Raw genomic sequence first — 18,224 nt, forward strand, 5'->3', positions numbered from 1 at the left:
CAGTTATTAGGATCAGAAGGAATGAGACTGAACTTTTAACACTCTTTTCATACTATCACGATGTCACACTTAAGTCCTGGGACTTTATCCTTAACTGAGATATGGGTGCTACTGAAGAAAAGTGCTGCACAGAGTTCAAAAACGTGTCAGCCGGTGGAAGCAACTGGACTGAGTAAAATCCTTAGGGTAATAAAATGACCTGGCATGAATACAAATGTCTATAATTCACTCAAGTGTTTATATTTCTGACATCATACACTACAAAAACACTGCCTAAATGCTTTATGGACAGCAGCAGCACCCCAAGAACAAAACAACACTGCTCTCTGAAGTCATTCAGTATATTATATAGAACAGACTGTGAACTCTTCAACATTTGAAGTTCAAAAAACTTTAAAAACACGATGAATAATTCAATTTTTCTCTCAAGTGGCCTCATGCAATGGTGCTGGGGGTTGGAGTCAATGTTTATAAGTGAACTCAAACCAGAGTACCAGCTGCTAATGCTACAGCAAAAGGAGTAGGAACTCTCTTAAAATTTTTAAAGGGCTCCTCCAAATTTACTGGTTTGTGGGTTTGATCTGTACACTATCTTTTACACAAATACTGCTGTAAGGGTTGTGGGATGATCATTCTCACATTGTCAAACTAGTTTTGATAAGGCTGCAGTTAAATTTTTATAAAAGTGCATGTGGAATCAGACTTTTAAAACTATCTTGGCTCTAACATCATGAGTAATAAAATGGTTTTTCTGACTTTATCAGCACTAATGCTGATAGTTAGGACATTTTGCACAGAGGTTCACAAGCTACAGCTGCATGGATGGCATATTGAGTGCTTCTGTAATGTTGACATGTCTTGCTACCTGGTAATGTTCATTAAGTTAATGCAGTGGAGTGAATACATTTTTCTGTGCTACTACTAAGTTTTAAAATTTATTTTTATTTAAATACAAGCTATTCAAACTGCTCTCCCAAAAATGAACTGATCATTTGCTGCAATTGTATGCCTTATTCTGAAATGCATTATGTTTTTAGCAATTAATTTTATTTAATGAATCAAAATTTCTAATGCCAATCTGAGTTTTCTCTGACAAGTCTGCCCTACATTGCCATGTTGCAGTGAATGCAAGTCACCAGCATCTGTGCTTCTTTACTAAGAGCAGGTGTAAAGATGTAGTTCAACCGCACAGAAAGGACTACATTCACCAAGGCCTACCTCACGCAACTCTGTACAGACAAAAGTTACACCTATGGTTAATTCAGCCTATACTTTCTCCTGTGTGACAAAAGTATAGCCATTAGAACTGGCTAGCAGATTGATGTGGTCATGCCCCTGCTGTATTCCTGCAAATCTCCTAGTTTTAGTTCCTTTTGTATAGTCTAGTGGGGCACTGATTAAAATCTCAGTAAAAGGGATTCAACCTTCTACATGATATTGACCCATTTGACAGAGAGGTCTCTCCCAGGGTGAAGAGGAGCAGGTAGATATCAGAAATTATGCAGGACTGCACAGCAAGGATGGTCCTTGGTGCCAGTGAGAGCTGTGAGCTTGTACACTGTCCTCTCTGAGCATCGGAACAGACTACATCATTGCAACAAGAAATCAGCAAGCATGAGGGGTGTGCAGGACTCACTCCATTGCCCATGATACAAAGAGGAGAGTGAAGCAATTGTGTTAATGCTAAAACATTCAATCAGCACGAATGTTTATTATTGAAGCATAGCCATAGCATTGTACAGTTTGCAAAAACCCCACACAAACAGCCAGTGAAAGACAGTCAGTACCTTTTTTACATCACAGAGGTGTCAAAAAATGAAACACAGAGGATAGAAGTACAATAAATGAATGGATCAATTAAGTCATCATTAATTAAGTGGCCAGAATTTTAATTCCATGTGAAAGAACTGAAGTGTAAAGTGTATTGAGAGGCTGCTCAGTGTAAAAATACTGGGCAAGAGGTTCAGACAAAGACAGAGGGAAATATGAGGAGTTTAAGTTATTGTGTGGTGCACAGAAAGGATGACAGCAGGAAGAGAGACAGGCAGAACCAGAAATAAAAGATATTTGGGAGCCACTCAGAATATCCCAGAATACTGACACACAGAAATAAGACTAGAAAAAGACAATCCTTTTTTAGCATTTACAGTTTGAAATGAATGACAAGCAATGAGTTAAAAAAAAGAGGGAAAAGCTGATTTCTGAGGTAACAATTAGAGAAAGCATCATTCAATAGTTAGATTTCAAAGCTTTTAATGCAAGCCCCACATTACAGCTAAATTCTCAGTAACTTCCTTATCATCCCTTTTTGTCAAATAACTGGATTTTTGTAATAATTGTTACCAATTCAGATTTCATTTTTGCCATACAAGGGTTTATTCCAGTGAGTGCTAAACAGTTGTCAATAACCCAATAGGGCAGCGCCATGGAATGTTAGAATGGTTTGGAGATCTCGCTACACTGTATTCTCAGCTCTGAATCTCTGTGCATTTCCAAAGGAGAAAGAAGGTGTAGATTTGACCAGACAAGAAGCCAGAGATATAACCTCACAGAGGAATAGTCAGCCAGTGGTGGAATCTCTTCTGAAATCATTCCTAAATATCTGGCTTTGCGCACCATGAGGCTGATTCAGGCCCTTCATGCTACTTCAACTCATTTAATAGTCCTTCATCTGCCAAATAGCATAAGACAACCTTGTAAATAGGTTAAATCAATAAAAATAGTAGGTTAGAAAAGCATGAATAAACTCAGTAGATGATACAGGCCCAGTCTGGCTTTGGTCACACCAATGAGAATACACATGGAAATCACCACAGGACAGGAATTCAGGGGAAATCAATGAGCCAAAGCTTTCTGTATGCACAGATCAACTTAGTCATAAATGTTTGCCCTCAATTGCCTTATAAAGATAAAGGCTGTCTTGTATCAGTAACAACAGAACACAAAAAAGGCTGCCTTTCAGGAACACATACACACACAAATGATTTTATCTATTAATGCTCTATATCCTTTGAAATGAGTCTTAAAATTTAGATAACTTAAATAACATTTCTTCTTAGCAATTTTCCTCACTTCAAGGCAAAATATAAAGAATTCTGGAGAATACACTGACATGCTTGTTCTCATTACTGTCCACACAATCCTTAATTTCACACTGCTGTTGCATGTGGATTCTTGCTGGTTTATTTGTGTTATGGTTTAATTTATTCACTGCTGCATAAACCTCTGACTTTATGTGAAGTTCTTTTAATGTTTCGTCAGGAAAGTCTTGACACTCTGGAAGTATTCCTTTACCTTCCTTAATTCCCAAGGCATGTTTAACAGTAAACCATTACATGTTTTAACTCTGCTGGTTTGTGGGACAACTTCTGGCATTTCTGTACCCCCTACATAAGTGTCCTGCATTTGCCCAGGACACAAAACCTTAATACCTTGAATGTAAATATCTAAATCTGAGTCGCCTTATAATTCCTTTATTACTAGTGGAGGGAAATAAGTGGGTTTACAGTGTGATTTATTTGCATAGTTTTAGATGTCAAATATACTCCAACGACTTAGCAGGCTTTTTTCTCTTCATTGATTACTAAGACAACCCAGAAAATCACCTCAGAATGAAATATCAAAATCTGTAGCTTTCCACATGTAAATCTTACTAATTCTGAGACCAAACCACTACTTGGTCACACAAATCCTACCTTCATTCTCTGGGTCAGGTGTTGACCGAAGTAAAGCACAGTGTAAAGCCATACAGGTATAAAGCCTGTTCCTCATCTGTCATGGGTATTCTGGAGGTCTATTAGATATAAAAGGAAGTACATGCAAAATATGTCTGCAGTCTGAAAATCATGGTCCTGCCTAACACAAGACTAAGTGCGACAACTTGAGCCGTGCCTTGTGCTAGTGCTGGGCCTTTGCGAGTGATACATCAATGTGATCACACTTTCACGGCTTGTCCTCATTCTGATAATGCCCCTGACAGGTCTCTGTCCATTATGAAGTAGATTATGTTGTCTAATATCTCTACTTAGGTTGTTTCTTTACAATAAAATTGGGGCATAGGGTGGTAAAACTGATTTTGTGTCGTCATGTGATAAAAAATTTAAGCAAAGGACCTCTTCAAGTTAAGAGAAAGGGAACAAGTGCCCTGATTCTCCACACACATTAGTATGAACTTCATCCCTTTGGTACAGTTATACAAGCTACATACAAGTTATAAAAGAAATACAGGATGGAAGAGAAGACAGGCCAGAAATGAGCCCAGAACAAACCATCATAGAAAAAAGCATGTACTCTGGGTTCACACACAGCTGAAGCCAGAGAAAAGGGAAGTACAGTCTAGGACGTTCACCACTTGGAAGTATCTCCAGTGCACTACATTCCATTGCAACTTTCCATAGAAGAAATTATTCAGCACCTTTGCAGAGGCAGATACCTTTTAGAATGCTGCCATCAATGGGATAGAGAAAATAATTTCCCTTAAAGATTTGAGGAGAGCAGGGATGGGATGAAAACAAAACTGAGAGCAGGGTCTTGTCTCAGCTCCATCCCTTTTTTCTTGTCCTTCTTCCTTTGTTTCAGCTCTCTATTGTAAAACAGGGGCATATTAGCATACATATCTCCATGAGTTCCTATAAAGATCAATCCCTAGTGTCTACAAAATGCAAAACCTTTTTTATTACTGCCAGTGTAGGAGGCAGCGATTTCTTTTGTGATTTGGAAAAGCATAGTACTGTAAGAAATTACAAAAATAGCTTTTTAATGGAGGTTTTAAAAGTACTTAGAAAAGTTTAAGTGAAACTCAACAATATCTCTATCCATTAAAAACAGTACTTCAAGTTTCCACTTCAAGTAATGTAAAATAACAAGAAGAGACCAATAAGAGATTAGACTCATCTTACTGAGTGCTTTCTATTAAATAAAGTTTTATAATGAATTTTCATTCAAATCCATTTAAACTTTTTAATATCTCAATTTATAAGAAGCAGTTGTATATTTTAAGTCTGATACAAACAGCAGAATTGCACCCAAGCTGGACTTGGGTTTTGACAGCAAAGAGCTTTTGGAAGCCAACCTATCTGATTTTTTTTCTGTAGAAGCTGGTTTTGAACATACTGAATTTTCATTCTTTCTTGAGCACAGTAACAATTATGAATATCAAAAAAATTACTTTCTGGCTAGAGTATCGTAAGTCTGACAGTTTCTAAGATTTCTCTATACATGCCAGATATAGTTAGTGATTTCACTTACAATTCAGGATTCCTTGATCAATTCAATTCAGGTTTCATAGCAGGCTTGTTAAGAGAAGACTTCTCACATGATATTACAATCCATATATTATGCAGTACTGCACAGGAAAATTAACTCTGTGCAGTATTTACTCAAGCACTTGCTTAATTGCTCTTCTGATATATTGTGGGTTGAGTTGACGTATGATAACATGGAATTTTTAAGGTACTGTAGCTGTTGTGAGAATAATTCATTTTTAAGCAGGATGCAACACAAAATGAGTAATATTCTGGTAACTTGAGTGTTTATGCCATTACTTTCTGGACATATTTAAGAAACATTTTCTCTACAAAACAGCATCAAAGATAAAGTTTCTCAGCTCAACACCCACCCATCAAAATGATGTCATTTAAGAGCAGTAACAGTGTCTTCCTTAATTTACCAGTTTTAATGCTGCTTTTCCTTGTAGAGAAGAATGGACTATGTACAACATTCTCAACATTAATTTAGGCAAGAGTGCTGTGATAAGGTTTTTCGTAATAAAACATCCTTCTTTTCTTTTTTCCCTTTACAGTGTCTAATACTTCATCCCACAGATCCTGAAGGAATTCAGAATTAAAGAAATGTATTGCTGTGTACCACTGCCATCTGCTGCTAATCTCCCCCTGTGGATACAGAAGATCTTACCTCACCATATATTTAATCCAGTAAAGATCTTCATCTGAATGTGCAAGGCCAATCCAATACTCCCTTCATAATACTTTTTAAACCATCTCTTCTCATTTTATCATAGAGCTCGTGATTGCACATCTTAGCCAATATATTGAGGCGACTGTTTCAATTTCCATTTCAGAAAAAAATTATTTTCTTCTCCCAGTCAGTGAAAAAGGTTTTGGCTGCAATCTCATCCAGAACCAGGCTGTTCCAGAGAGGAAGTGTCCATCTTAGAGACTCCAACAGCTTACACATTTGCCATCTGTACTCAAAGATCTTCAGTAAGAACATTTTATTTCTAGAGTCCCACTTCTCCAGCACTTCTGACACCCACTCATTCACACCATTTCTAAGGAGTACATCATGTCAGAATGCAGAATTGCTGCATAGTTACTTTAATTTAGATGCTACTCTGACTTCAGTTTCTAAATACATGTAACCAGGATATACCAAGATCTGCTGTATAAATATCATCAGGAAGCAAATACCATTCCACGTGAAAAAGAGCCAAGGAGAGTATGACAACAAGGAAGAGAAAATAGAGGACCCTCAGTCTCATTTATAATTGTATGGCTGCTTGAAGCTACAATACAAATCAATCAGACAAGATGTGAGTTGCAGGAAGACATATCTTTTCTTTACAGCTTGTCTTTTGACTTCTATGACATTTGGAAAACAGCATTTCTCTTATTAATATTTGCTATGACCCTCCCTGTATTTTTAGACAGGATCCAGACTGCAAGAAAAGTATGTACAAGGTCACAAAAAGATGTGAATGAATTCATAAGCATTAAAATTTAAAAGAAGATAGTTGGGGAAATGTCACACCTATTTGAAAGAACTAGTACTAGGTTTACTTGTCATTGGAAGATGTCAGTAGCTGCTTTGGAGAAAAACTAGGAGATATTTTGGGGCCCAGCTTTGGGGTTTGCATCTCTTATTCTTGAGCTCTGAGAGAGAGCTGGCTGTGGCCTTCTTCTAAAAAAATCCTGAGGCTTTTACTGATAGATATACTAAGCATATATTTTAGAGCCCAGAAAATGGTTGTCAACAAAGGTAACTGCTGTAACAATGAGTTAAAGGAACTCACTGCCTGGGAAACAGACAGGGATGAAGTAACACCTCTGGCAATGCTTGGTCAAAACTGAAATGACAAAGTAACAGGGGAATACAAAAAAAGATCAAGCTTGAAAAGGCAGATAATTATAATCTAGAGCATATGAACAGATGGCAACACCATCAATCAATGAATAAATAATAGTGCAATCTGACTTGATGGGATGATTGGATGAACTCAGATGACACCAGGCACACTCCACCTTATATAACTAAGTGGCAGTCATGAAGCAGAGCAGGATATGAGCACATTCATGCCCCAGAAAATGGAAAAAACAAAATTAGCAAGTCTCATATGACTGGATATATTTGGACTGCCATTGTGCTGATGAATTTACTTGTGGTTATCATCTGGAGATAGAACTACCAGCTACAGAATGTTTCTGCAAGTGGACTGGCCCTTAAGAAAAGGAATGAAAACCAAAACAAGATATGCAGGTGAACAAAAAGGGCAGCTGGCTTTTGTATGCCTCTCTGAATGGAAAGAAATATATTGCCACTAATAATGTTATTAGTTACATTTCTGTGCAAACCTGGCAAGCAAGTTTAGGAGCAGGTGTCATCCGTTTTGCTCCTTCCAGTTCATGTTTCATAGTTCAATTTCATTTCCACTACTCAAGAACAGCAGAGTTGTTAGCTGTAAAGCACTTCAGATGCTACTGCAAATTCAATTACAGTTTTATATTGTCATTTGATATGCCAGTGGAATAGAAACAATCAAGAAGATTGACACTGATCATAATCTAAATTGTCATGCCCAATTCTTGACAGAGGCATGAGTTAAAAAAGGTGCCAGTCATTCAAGACTCCTGACTCTTCAAACTACCTTGTAATGTGCATCAAAGTGGATTCTTCACTGCTTGCAAATAAACCTATACGCTATTCTTTGCTAAACAGAATTTCCTGGATAGAAGAATTACTTTCCAATAATCATGTAAATTTAAAAGTGAGCATTTTTGGTTATTATTTGAGTCTAAAAGTTAAGTACAAAATCCTGAAAACATTATTTTTAATGATGATGCTATGTTTTCTTTCAACATAGATTTTATACTAGTGTCCTTCCCTGTAGTAAACTTCATTTTTTAGTCACATTATTATTTCATTTTCTACATATTTTCACTGCAATAATTTAGTGTGTCTGTTATTTTCAGCAACATGATAGTATTTCCAGCATCAATGTTGCTCACTTTGTGTGAGCATGCCCTAGCAACACATACACATTTCGAGATTAAATAAAATAAAGAGGTAAATTAATCTAATTTCTGCAGACTGGTAATGAACCATTCATTACTCTAGGGTGTTGACATAGTTACATCTCAGCAAAAGAGGACAAGGATGATATTCTCTCTTAATGGACACAGGTAAAGCACTTTGAAATCATTGAATAGCTTGCTATCCTACTCTACAAATAAATGTTGTTTGTCATGACCACAGAGGCAACAGACAAAAGCAAATATCTCCAAATACTTCTAAATCTCTTGCCAAGAGATTGAAAGCCATTAAAAATGTTTTAATGGAAATAAGTAAACAAGTAATCTTATCACAAAAATCAATAAAGTACATAAAGCGTATTCGACAGGTACCAGGGATCTACCAGACAATAACATCAAGTGATGGGTTTATTAACATGTAATGCATTGGCTTCTTTACTTCACCCTACACTGTACAGTTTATTAGATCATTATGCTTGTAATTTATAAAGAAACACCAGAACAGCATTTACAAAGTCAAAATGAAGTGCCAAGTGAGAATATATTTGGGGCAGTTGAGTACTTCTATCTTAAACTACAGCAATTAGATTGTGTCCCCTGTCTGTACAGCAGGGAATGAAAAGAAAGGTGTTTCTCAGCAAGACTACCAAGAAGAGCTCAGATTCAAACAATTACTTGAGCAGACACATGTCCCCGTGCTCAAAACTATTATTCAACAATTCCATCTAATTATGAAAATATCAAAAACTTCTTAAGAGCCTCCCTGTTCAGCCAAAGAAATCCATAGAATACATAAGATTTCAGGAAAGAGAGGTTATGTATCTATGGTTGATGCTCTCTGAAACATGGAATCCAGGCCAATACTCAGAATATAGGTCTTACCACAAGCAGTGACATTTCTGTCTTTGAGATAACAGCAACAGCTGTGTTCAGGCTCTGCTGAACATTCTGCCATATGCAAAAACATACAAAACAAAATACTCACAGCTTCATTTTTTTTCACCTGCAAAATTATGCCTGGGTTGTAAGACAAAGAGTTGTGGAGGAAAAATGACAGAGAAAAGTAATGATGAGGAAAGATGAACAAGAGGAAATAAACTCACTGTCTTTCACTGATAAGGCAGACGAAGATGGCTCCATACTCTTTCACACATTCACAGCTCCAGAGCTGTGACTTTGTCTTTCCTGCAAACAGCACTTTCAGGGCCAGCCAACATTGTTAGAATACCTCTTTAATGTCAGAGAGAATATCTGAGGCTGCAGGAGTGCTAAGTGGCTGGCTCTGTAAACAACAGGAATGGAGATATTTCAGAACAGAATTACTGGATGAGGTCAACAAAACTCATGGATAAAGGAGATGTGTTTTAAATAGGCAAAGCTGAATTTTCTAGTAAGCTTTTGAAAAATTCCTTGTCACAGGCTTCTATGGAAACTCAACACTCAGAGCTTTAGGGAAGGTCTTTATGTTGATAAATAACTGATTAAAAGACAGGGAACAGAAGGTAAGTAGGTTAGCCAGACAGCACTAGCAATGGAGGGAGGTCATTAGTAGAGTTCCACAGGGATTTTTGCAGGGGATGCAGTTATTCATCATATTCCTAAGCAACCTGGGAAAATGGATGAGCAGTGAGGTGAGAAAGCTTTATAATGATATTAACTTATGCACAGTAAAAAGGATGATGGCTTGCTGGATGTGAAGAATTAGGAAAGGTGCTTATGGAAGAGAGTCCCTAGGAAATAAAATGGCAGATGAAATTCTTCATAGTTGAATGCAAAGTGGTGCAGAAAGAGCAAAAAATATTCCAAGATCAAGAGGCATTATATACACAAAATTGCATGCATTCCAAGAGAGCATTAGAGAACCCTACCACATACTACTGGCTTGTTCTTACTCTCCTGGTAGGCTTCTACTTATAGCCACAGTTTGAGGTAGGATACTAGTCTGGGTGGATTTTTGGTCTGACCAGGTGGAGGAACTGGGCTTTTTTTACAGAGCTAGCCTGAGATCTAATATGGCTCATGTGACAGAAAAATATTCTGGTTTAGAACTCTACAGATTTACTGTGTCTGTGCATGGAAGCAACCATTAACTTAAACCTGTCAACTATTGATGTGCACAGCATCAAGAATCCTGAGGAAGGTTTCAGCCCTTTAGAATATTCTTTACAAACCAGCCACAGGCCCCTCTACTGGTTAGACTGGTACTGCCCAGGTAGGACATGTTAATCATGAAAAATGGGAAAATACAGAAAGTTTCTTCACCAGAGGATGAAGACAAAAATATTTAACAGAGGAATGTGGAAAAAAAAAAAAAAAAAACACGGACAAAATCTATTTCTTTCACAATTAGCAAAGCCAGAACACAAAATAGTGTGAGGTTTTCCCCTGGAATGATAAGGCTGAAAAACTGGAGCTTTTACAGCTAATGCTGAAAATCTCAGAGAACAGAAAATCCTTCTCACATAAGATCAGATAATGAAGTGACTCTTTTTCCCTAAAAGACATCACAGAAGCTCAGGCAACTTGTGGGAGTCATTATCCAGTTCCACTAATGAGGAAAGGGAGGTGTAGATTCACTACTCACTACTAAACTTGTGAAATCCCAATACTATGTATGACTGCAAGAAGTCTTAGGCAGGAGGTCTCTACCTCCATATCCATCCATCCATCCAAGTGGATACGGTGTGTCTTGGTCAGTGCTGGATCAGCAGAACTATAGTGATCCCGCACTCTGCCGTCCAGACTATGCTGGAAGCACTACTTCCTAACTTCCTACTAATTCATCTGATAAGATGATGAAAGAGAAATAGTCCCAGAAGTCTTCATTGTCCCACACAAGGGAGAAGTCAAACTGAAATCAAGCAAAGGTGTCAAAAAGAACAGTCAGGAATTGCTACAATGATTCAGTTCACACTCATTGTGTCAAGTACTGTGCTAAAGCACAGTGATGAGAAAATTCCTGGCTTCTCTTTTTAAAAAGAATGTACTGGTACATATGCAGTAAACATTAGTTTGATGAATAATATACTAAACCACCCCTAGAGTTTATAATTGTTTCTGATAACAGGAGCAGGCAGAGTCTGCTGCTCAGTGATCTCTCATGTTTCCAGTTCTCTCTTGCAACTAACAGGGGAAAAGAGAATCTCAACCAAAATTACCATTCAGAAAGAAAGTAAATAGGAACAACATCTCTTGTTCAGCCTGGATTCACAGAGATCAGTACCAGACACTGGCTGAAGACAACTACTTCAGCTTCTGATAATCCTAGCAAGCAACATCCAAGAAAGATACAACAAACTTCTAAACTTCTACTGTTTAGACTCTTACACGCATACATAGGATTTGTAGGCAGCAATGTGTCTAATGCAAATGGCAATGGCAGCTGGTAAGCAAAGCTCTCCACGTGCTACGAGTATAGTTCACAGCTCAGGACCAATCTTTGTAGAGTCCAAAAAGTCATCACTAAAAGGGAACAGTTTTGACAGTCTGAAAGGCAACACTACTCTGTGTCACTCTTCAGTGCCACCCACTCGTGTAGCTGTCCTCCGAGCATTCCTCACCCCACGTGCTCAGGACTGTCCCACACAGAAACACATCTGCAGCAGGTTGCTCATCTTCACAGAGAGGCCACTGTAATCATCAGAGATTCTGCCCTTGAATCAGCTCCTTCCTCAGACTGCTTGCACTCTCCCAGAATTAACCATAATTGCTAGTTTATGTGCTTGTCTGGGTGGAATCCAGTCTTTCTTCCAAGGTGTCCTACTGTGCAAAAATCTGTAGTGTCTGCCTCAAAAGCATTCTCCATGAGAACAATACACTTTTTACAGGAGCAGGAGGGCATATCAAAGCAGGTACAAGATTGCAAGATATACTTGCATGGCTTCAAAAAGGGAAAAGTGCAGAGAGACAGTCGGTGTACTGAACCCATTCCCTTCTTCACAGACTTCAGAATATCTAACACTTACTACAGATTTCAGCAAATACGTTTATTAGTAGCAGAAGCTCCTGTCCAGAGGTACAAAGGAGAAGGTTCTGTGCACCCATAGCATGGCCTCATTCTCATTACACATAGTGGAAATAATATTGCTGATTTTATTAGAAATTGTGTCAGATCCTGTCACCAAACTAGTCAGTGAGCTAGGAAGTGTTGAGGAGAAAGTCTTACTTCTGCCTTTTCAGTACAAAACAACAGTGATCCAAAATATATTTTCCCATTTCAATCACTTTCCTCATTTAATAAGGCACTGCTCAGTGTCCTGAAGTAATAGTATTGTTTATTGATTACTCATTTTTAAAAGGGAATTCCATCTGTTTTATTTCTGCTTATTCCCAAAGCTTCCAATCAAACAGGGAATAAGATCCTAATTCTGGTATGGTTCCCAGTGAAGTGAAGGCTACATCTTCATTTTTATCTTCTGCTTTGGAGTCCATGGATGGATAGTTTCTTTAAAAAAACTTCTTAAACATTAGAAAATATCAACACTTCTGTGAATGGGAAGATGTGCAAAGGTTCCTTTACATGTTTGTTTTTTCTTTTCTGTTTCAAAATAGGATGGGGAACTTCACAAAATATAATACCACAGAAGACTCAGATCACTTTGACATCAATTCCATGCTGGGTTTTATAAGCAGAAGGTCAAGCAAATTTAAATATAAATAGCACAGTCATTTCTGTTCATATAGAATAAGATGGATGACTTAAGTTAGACTCCGTGGGAGGTGATTTGCTCCAATGTACATGCCCATGCACCAGCATACACATCCAATCTCCTTTTTTACTAATACAGGTAGGGACCTGAAATTGTAGTTTTGTTTGATGCTCCCAGGATTAGCTGCCCTTGAACACTGTCATTTCCATTGCTTGGTTGATATACTTCACCTAGAGATTTGCATTGCAGAAGTAATATCACTATTTTCTTTCGCTCTGAAGTTCTAAATATGAATCACTACACCTCTTAGTTCTCCTCATGCAATCAAAGCATTTCCTAAAACACACTGACCCACCAATCCCATGTTATCTACTCTTCCTGAAAGCTAATAGAACCCGACTAATTTAAACAGTCTCCTCTTATCAAACCACCTCTGTAGTTTCTCCCAGTCTCTCTCCCATTCTTCAGTGATAATCCCATCTGCCACTGGACTCTGCTGTGGCACAATCCAATTGTGACTCTACTACTGAAGAGACCTGAGAGGGTTTTGAGTACCCAGAAAATAATCAGCATTCTCATGCTTTTTCAATCAGTCATGTCCATGCTTTATACAGTGTTGCACATAACAGGTTGGTTTTTTTATGGAAACAAAAAAAGAGGGCCTGGAAAAAACCCACATTACCTAATGTAATACAACTTGTCTTTAATCTCTCACTGGAGCCCTAAGCCACATATGTATGATGTACATGATCTCAATTCAGCTTAGCTCATGCATCATCTCTTCTTTAGTGGAATAAAAATGTGAAAGCCCATGAGAAAAAAGCAAGCTAAAGGTATTCAGAAGTACCCATTAATTTTATTACCAATTCAGAAGAAGTCCACATTAATTGTCAACATTGGCCATGGCACCAATTCTGTGATGTTCTCTTTGTAAAGCATATACAAATTATTTTGTCTGTACTTGCTTTTCATGGCCACCATTTCACAGAGTACATTATGTCTTGGACTAACCACAGACACATAGTGAACAACATCCTGAAAAAATCCTTGATGCCTTTTTTTCCCCCCATCTGTCTGTTGTACAGCATGCTCCAAATATGGAGGGTAGAAGACATTGTTAAAATACAATTGCTAAAAATCTTACCTACACTAATCTTAAAAATCTAACCTTAAAAAATAATTAAATTCACTTTTTATCACTTTGTGTTTAAAAAAAGGCTTTTTCTGAACAATTCAAATGTGCAGATGCTTAATTTTGTTCCCAAAAATTAGTTTGTTCCCAAAAGTTACTTGTCATATTCTGGTTCTCTTTCACTAAGCTGATCTTTGGCTTGCACATATTTCAGAGAAAGCCTTTGTAACCTTCAAATCCTGCCATGTAATTGGCTTGCTTTCCTTCTCTCATTCCATTGTTCTCTATCATGTCTTTCACTTTAATTTTTCTTCACTTTCTAATTCTTCTCATCAGACTTTAGCTGCTACTCACTGTTTCACGGGGTAACAAATTGTGGTGCTACTTCATAGCAAAGAAGAGCCACCCTGCAGAAGTCAATGGCAAAACTCCCAGCCACAAAAAAAAAAAAAAAAAAAGTCGCCCTGATACATTTTAACTGAAACTGTCCTGCACTGTCAATTAATACCTTGTCATTATGCATTTGTTAACTTTTTACTTTTCTGGGTTGAAACACTTAGAGAAACTGAGTTTTCTCTCTTCTCCTCTTTCCCTTGAAAGCAACAAACATATTCCTTTCCTTTTAAAATGTAATTATGTTTCTTACCATCCACGCTGTGACAAAATCTCCCATCCAAGTCCCAACTGCAGCTACCTTCATAAAATTTTCATTTCTGATGCCCATGAAGTCTGTTATAATATATGCACTGTGGAAACAAGAACACAAACATAAGATACACACATTTGCTCAATTTAGTTGCAAAGAAGTTGCATTAGTGACAAAATTTATGATTATCTGTGAAAGATTTCCCATTGCTAACATAATAATTTTTCTTCTAGACCTGAGTCTTGACACAGAACTGAACCCATATGGGTTGATTCCAATTAGAAATGCAATGTGAATCTGATTTTGAAGTCCATGTCTCTTTTGAAGGTGTTAAAATAACAGTTAGCAAAGACTTTAAGATTATGTAAAGCTTCTGGAAGTAGAAAATGTTTTATGCTTTTTATCTTTTTCCTTTATACAAAGAGAATTACAACGTTTTTCAAATTGGTGACTTTGCAAAATCTTCATGAAGAAAAATAAAAATAAAAATCTTTAAAAAGATAATTGAGCTGTTTGACTTTTCACTCTATCTAGTTATACAACCACATTTTTAACACATCAGTGCAAGCAAGTTTTGCAAAATTTTAGTGAGATGTTATTGTTTCTAGATTTATGCAATTTATTTTCACAGATATATTTTACTTAAATCCAAAGGAAGCATTTCCATTCTGCTTAAATAATGCAACAGATAGGATTTACAACCTCACTTGGTAATTTGACTTCAAGTTCACCAAGATGCTATAAGAATTAAGAAGGTAAAGTTATTTGTTCCAAATTAAAATCTTTCTGAAAAAAACATACATTTTAATATACAGTTATCCTTTTCTAAAAGACTTTTATAGTGGACCACAAGAGGCAAATCTCCTCAAGGGCTAATAATGATGATAATGAACATGAATGGCAACTGTATTTTAACTTTACAGGTGATAGCTTTGTTTTCAAGACACTTGTAAACATTTCTTATGTAAAGTTATGCCTATTTAAGAGTGTGCATAAATGACACAGTTACATGTAAAAGTATCCCTGAACATTGTGCTATCTATTGTCAAATCTTACAATTATTACATATCAAATATTGCAATGTCTAGGAGCTATACAGACCATATCTCTGCAACTGGATCAGTGCAAAATGATTCCACTCACTGGGCCAGTTCTGTTAAAATCTAAATATCTGATCAAGATAGAAGGTCTTGCTAGCACAAATCCACTCACAGTATGGTATAATTTCTTAGAGACAATTTAATATGTTGTAGAGAAGAAATATTATCATCAATGAATAGTTTCATGACACATGAGAAATGTGCTGCTCTAACAGCCTTTTTCATTATATACGTTATGACCTTTCAGTGGGTACGTCACTAAAAAAAATGCCATCTGTTTATTTTTCCTGCTGAACAGCACATACATGATGGCTCTGATTTTCTGCTGAAAAAAACCAAAAAAAATCCCCAACTATTTTCAATAACATTGCATGTAGTTAAAAGATCATCAATATCCTAAATTCACCATGTTATAAATAAGGATGCAAGAACCCAAGAACAGGAACATCAGGTCAGCCTAAAGTCTCCCTATTTCAATGCTCCATCTCCAAGAGAGGGCAACAGCAGAAACAAAGGAAGACTGAAAACAGGCAAGCACAATCCTCCTAGAGATATTCTCCCAGATGCTTTAGACCTGGAAAATATTTGGAATTCCCTTTTTTCCTGCATCTTGGGCATGCTATTCTTGTAGCATCTGTGAAGGCAGAAAATAATCTAGTCTGCATTGCTTAAGAAGGTGTTTTATACACAAAGAAGGCAGGGCAATAAGTGTCGTGTGTAAGGAATGGCCCTCAAATGCAAAGCACGTCTTAGTCTTTTCCATCAGTGGGAGACACGCACAAAACCCCAGGCTTTTCTCATATGCACCACACATTCTCATATGCATTACACATGATTACAGGTGTACAATAAGCAAACACTTGTATAACACCCCCAGAAAACGAGCCACTTGCGCGATTCCCGTAGCCCTGGCATACAGAGCAGGGCTGCCTCAGACACCCTGGCAGGCTGCTGGACACAAGGAGGGTTAACCAAAAAGGCTGAGAGGTCTTTGATCCCTGAGTATTACCTACCCATATTCATTCATAGAAGAGAAATCAACCCAGACATAAGCGGTTCTTCTTAATGGAAATTGAAATGCTCAGTGTAAACATTTGTTTTTATGAACGTTAGAAGTATCAGAAGGCTTAGCATAAGGTTGAATGAGCTGGATACAATACTTAAATACAGAGAAAGGCCTTGAAAGCATCACATCTTCCCAACAGTTCCTTCTTGTCATTTCAAGCATGAAAACATCAAAGAAGCCAAGTATAAATTGTGCATTCCAGTCTACAGGTAATTAATGCCTGAATTAAATATGCAAATTGGCAAACCTTCAGTTAGTGTCAAAATAGTATATTATAAAGAAACTCTTAGGACTATAATCTGTGCATGTTTTAAGTGCACTAACTAATTAAAATAAAGCTACAACTTTTTATGAACAGGAGGAATATTTTTAGCATTGTCATCTTATTAGGAATTGTAATGAAATACATTAGTATTTCATTAACTGTTAGCATTACACCCGGTGTGTTTTATGCTCTCTGCAGTATTATTTTTCTTTCAAAACACAAAGAGAAATTGACTATTTTAAAGTAGGGATCTGGGGCTGCTAAAAATTAATTTTAAAAAACAACAAAAAAAGAAACCTAACCCTCCAGTTTTCATTTTCAGGTTTTAGTTTATATAGAAATAGGAACACTTGTCATTTTCAAAAAAGACATGCTTTCCTGATGATACTAGCAGGATATATATTATAACTGTACCAAAAGTAAAATTAATTATGTTGGGGAAAATCCTCACATTTCTCTAGCTTTAGCTAGTGATTACAGTATTTTTCTTTAATTGTTTAGTCTTCTTCCTTGCTAGGACCCATGTCTGCACCTTGCAGGAGGACTAAGGTCTGCTGGCTTCCAGTTAACTGTCATGGTCAGCTAGCTTTTCTCTAGCTTGTCAAAAGGCAACTGTTTGCTCTGCTATATGTGTATTCTGCAGCAAGGCACAAGCAAATTGCATGAGCAGCACAATCTAAGGAAACACTGAGTGAAGAAACACAGCAGTTAAAGCCCAGAGTGAAAAAGCTCTTCTGAAATAGACAGGATAAGTGTAAATAATTAAAGGCCGAGAAGCCAATACTTATGAATATTATAGATAAAGGACAAATTTGTGGCTGGGATTTGGGAGCCTTTAACAGTAAGCTGCAGCTCCAGGGAAACTGCTCTTAGCAGGCCAAAGTCTAAGGAAGGTAGACCAACATTTTAACAGAACAGGACAAAAGAGAGGAATTGAAGGACAAAGGAGATTAGACAAACACAGTTCTAAAACAGATAAAAAAAATAAAAATCATAAGTAACTGTCTATATCCATGTTGACACAAAAGGTATGTTAATAAACATGAGTCAGCAAAAAGACATATGAGCCCAGTGTATTTGAACAGTTTCTGGAGCTGGC

General features: G+C 37.1%; 1 protein-coding gene across 2 annotated transcripts in view; it reads right to left on the reverse strand.

The window, feature by feature from the left end:
• LOC131573486 (transmembrane protein 117-like) overlaps positions 1 to 18,224 on the reverse strand; it is a 178,816-nt gene that overhangs the window by 90,735 nt on the left and 69,857 nt on the right. For both annotated transcript variants that reach the window (XM_058827485.1, XM_058827486.1), the window contains exon 4: positions 14,695 to 14,794. In XM_058827485.1, coding sequence (XP_058683468.1) covers positions 14,695 to 14,794 — 100 coding nt within the window. The remainder of the gene's footprint in view (positions 1 to 14,694; positions 14,795 to 18,224) is intronic.

Source organism: Poecile atricapillus, chromosome Z (assembly GCF_030490865.1).
Source record: "Poecile atricapillus isolate bPoeAtr1 chromosome Z, bPoeAtr1.hap1, whole genome shotgun sequence".
Lineage (NCBI taxonomy): Eukaryota > Metazoa > Chordata > Aves > Passeriformes > Paridae > Poecile > Poecile atricapillus.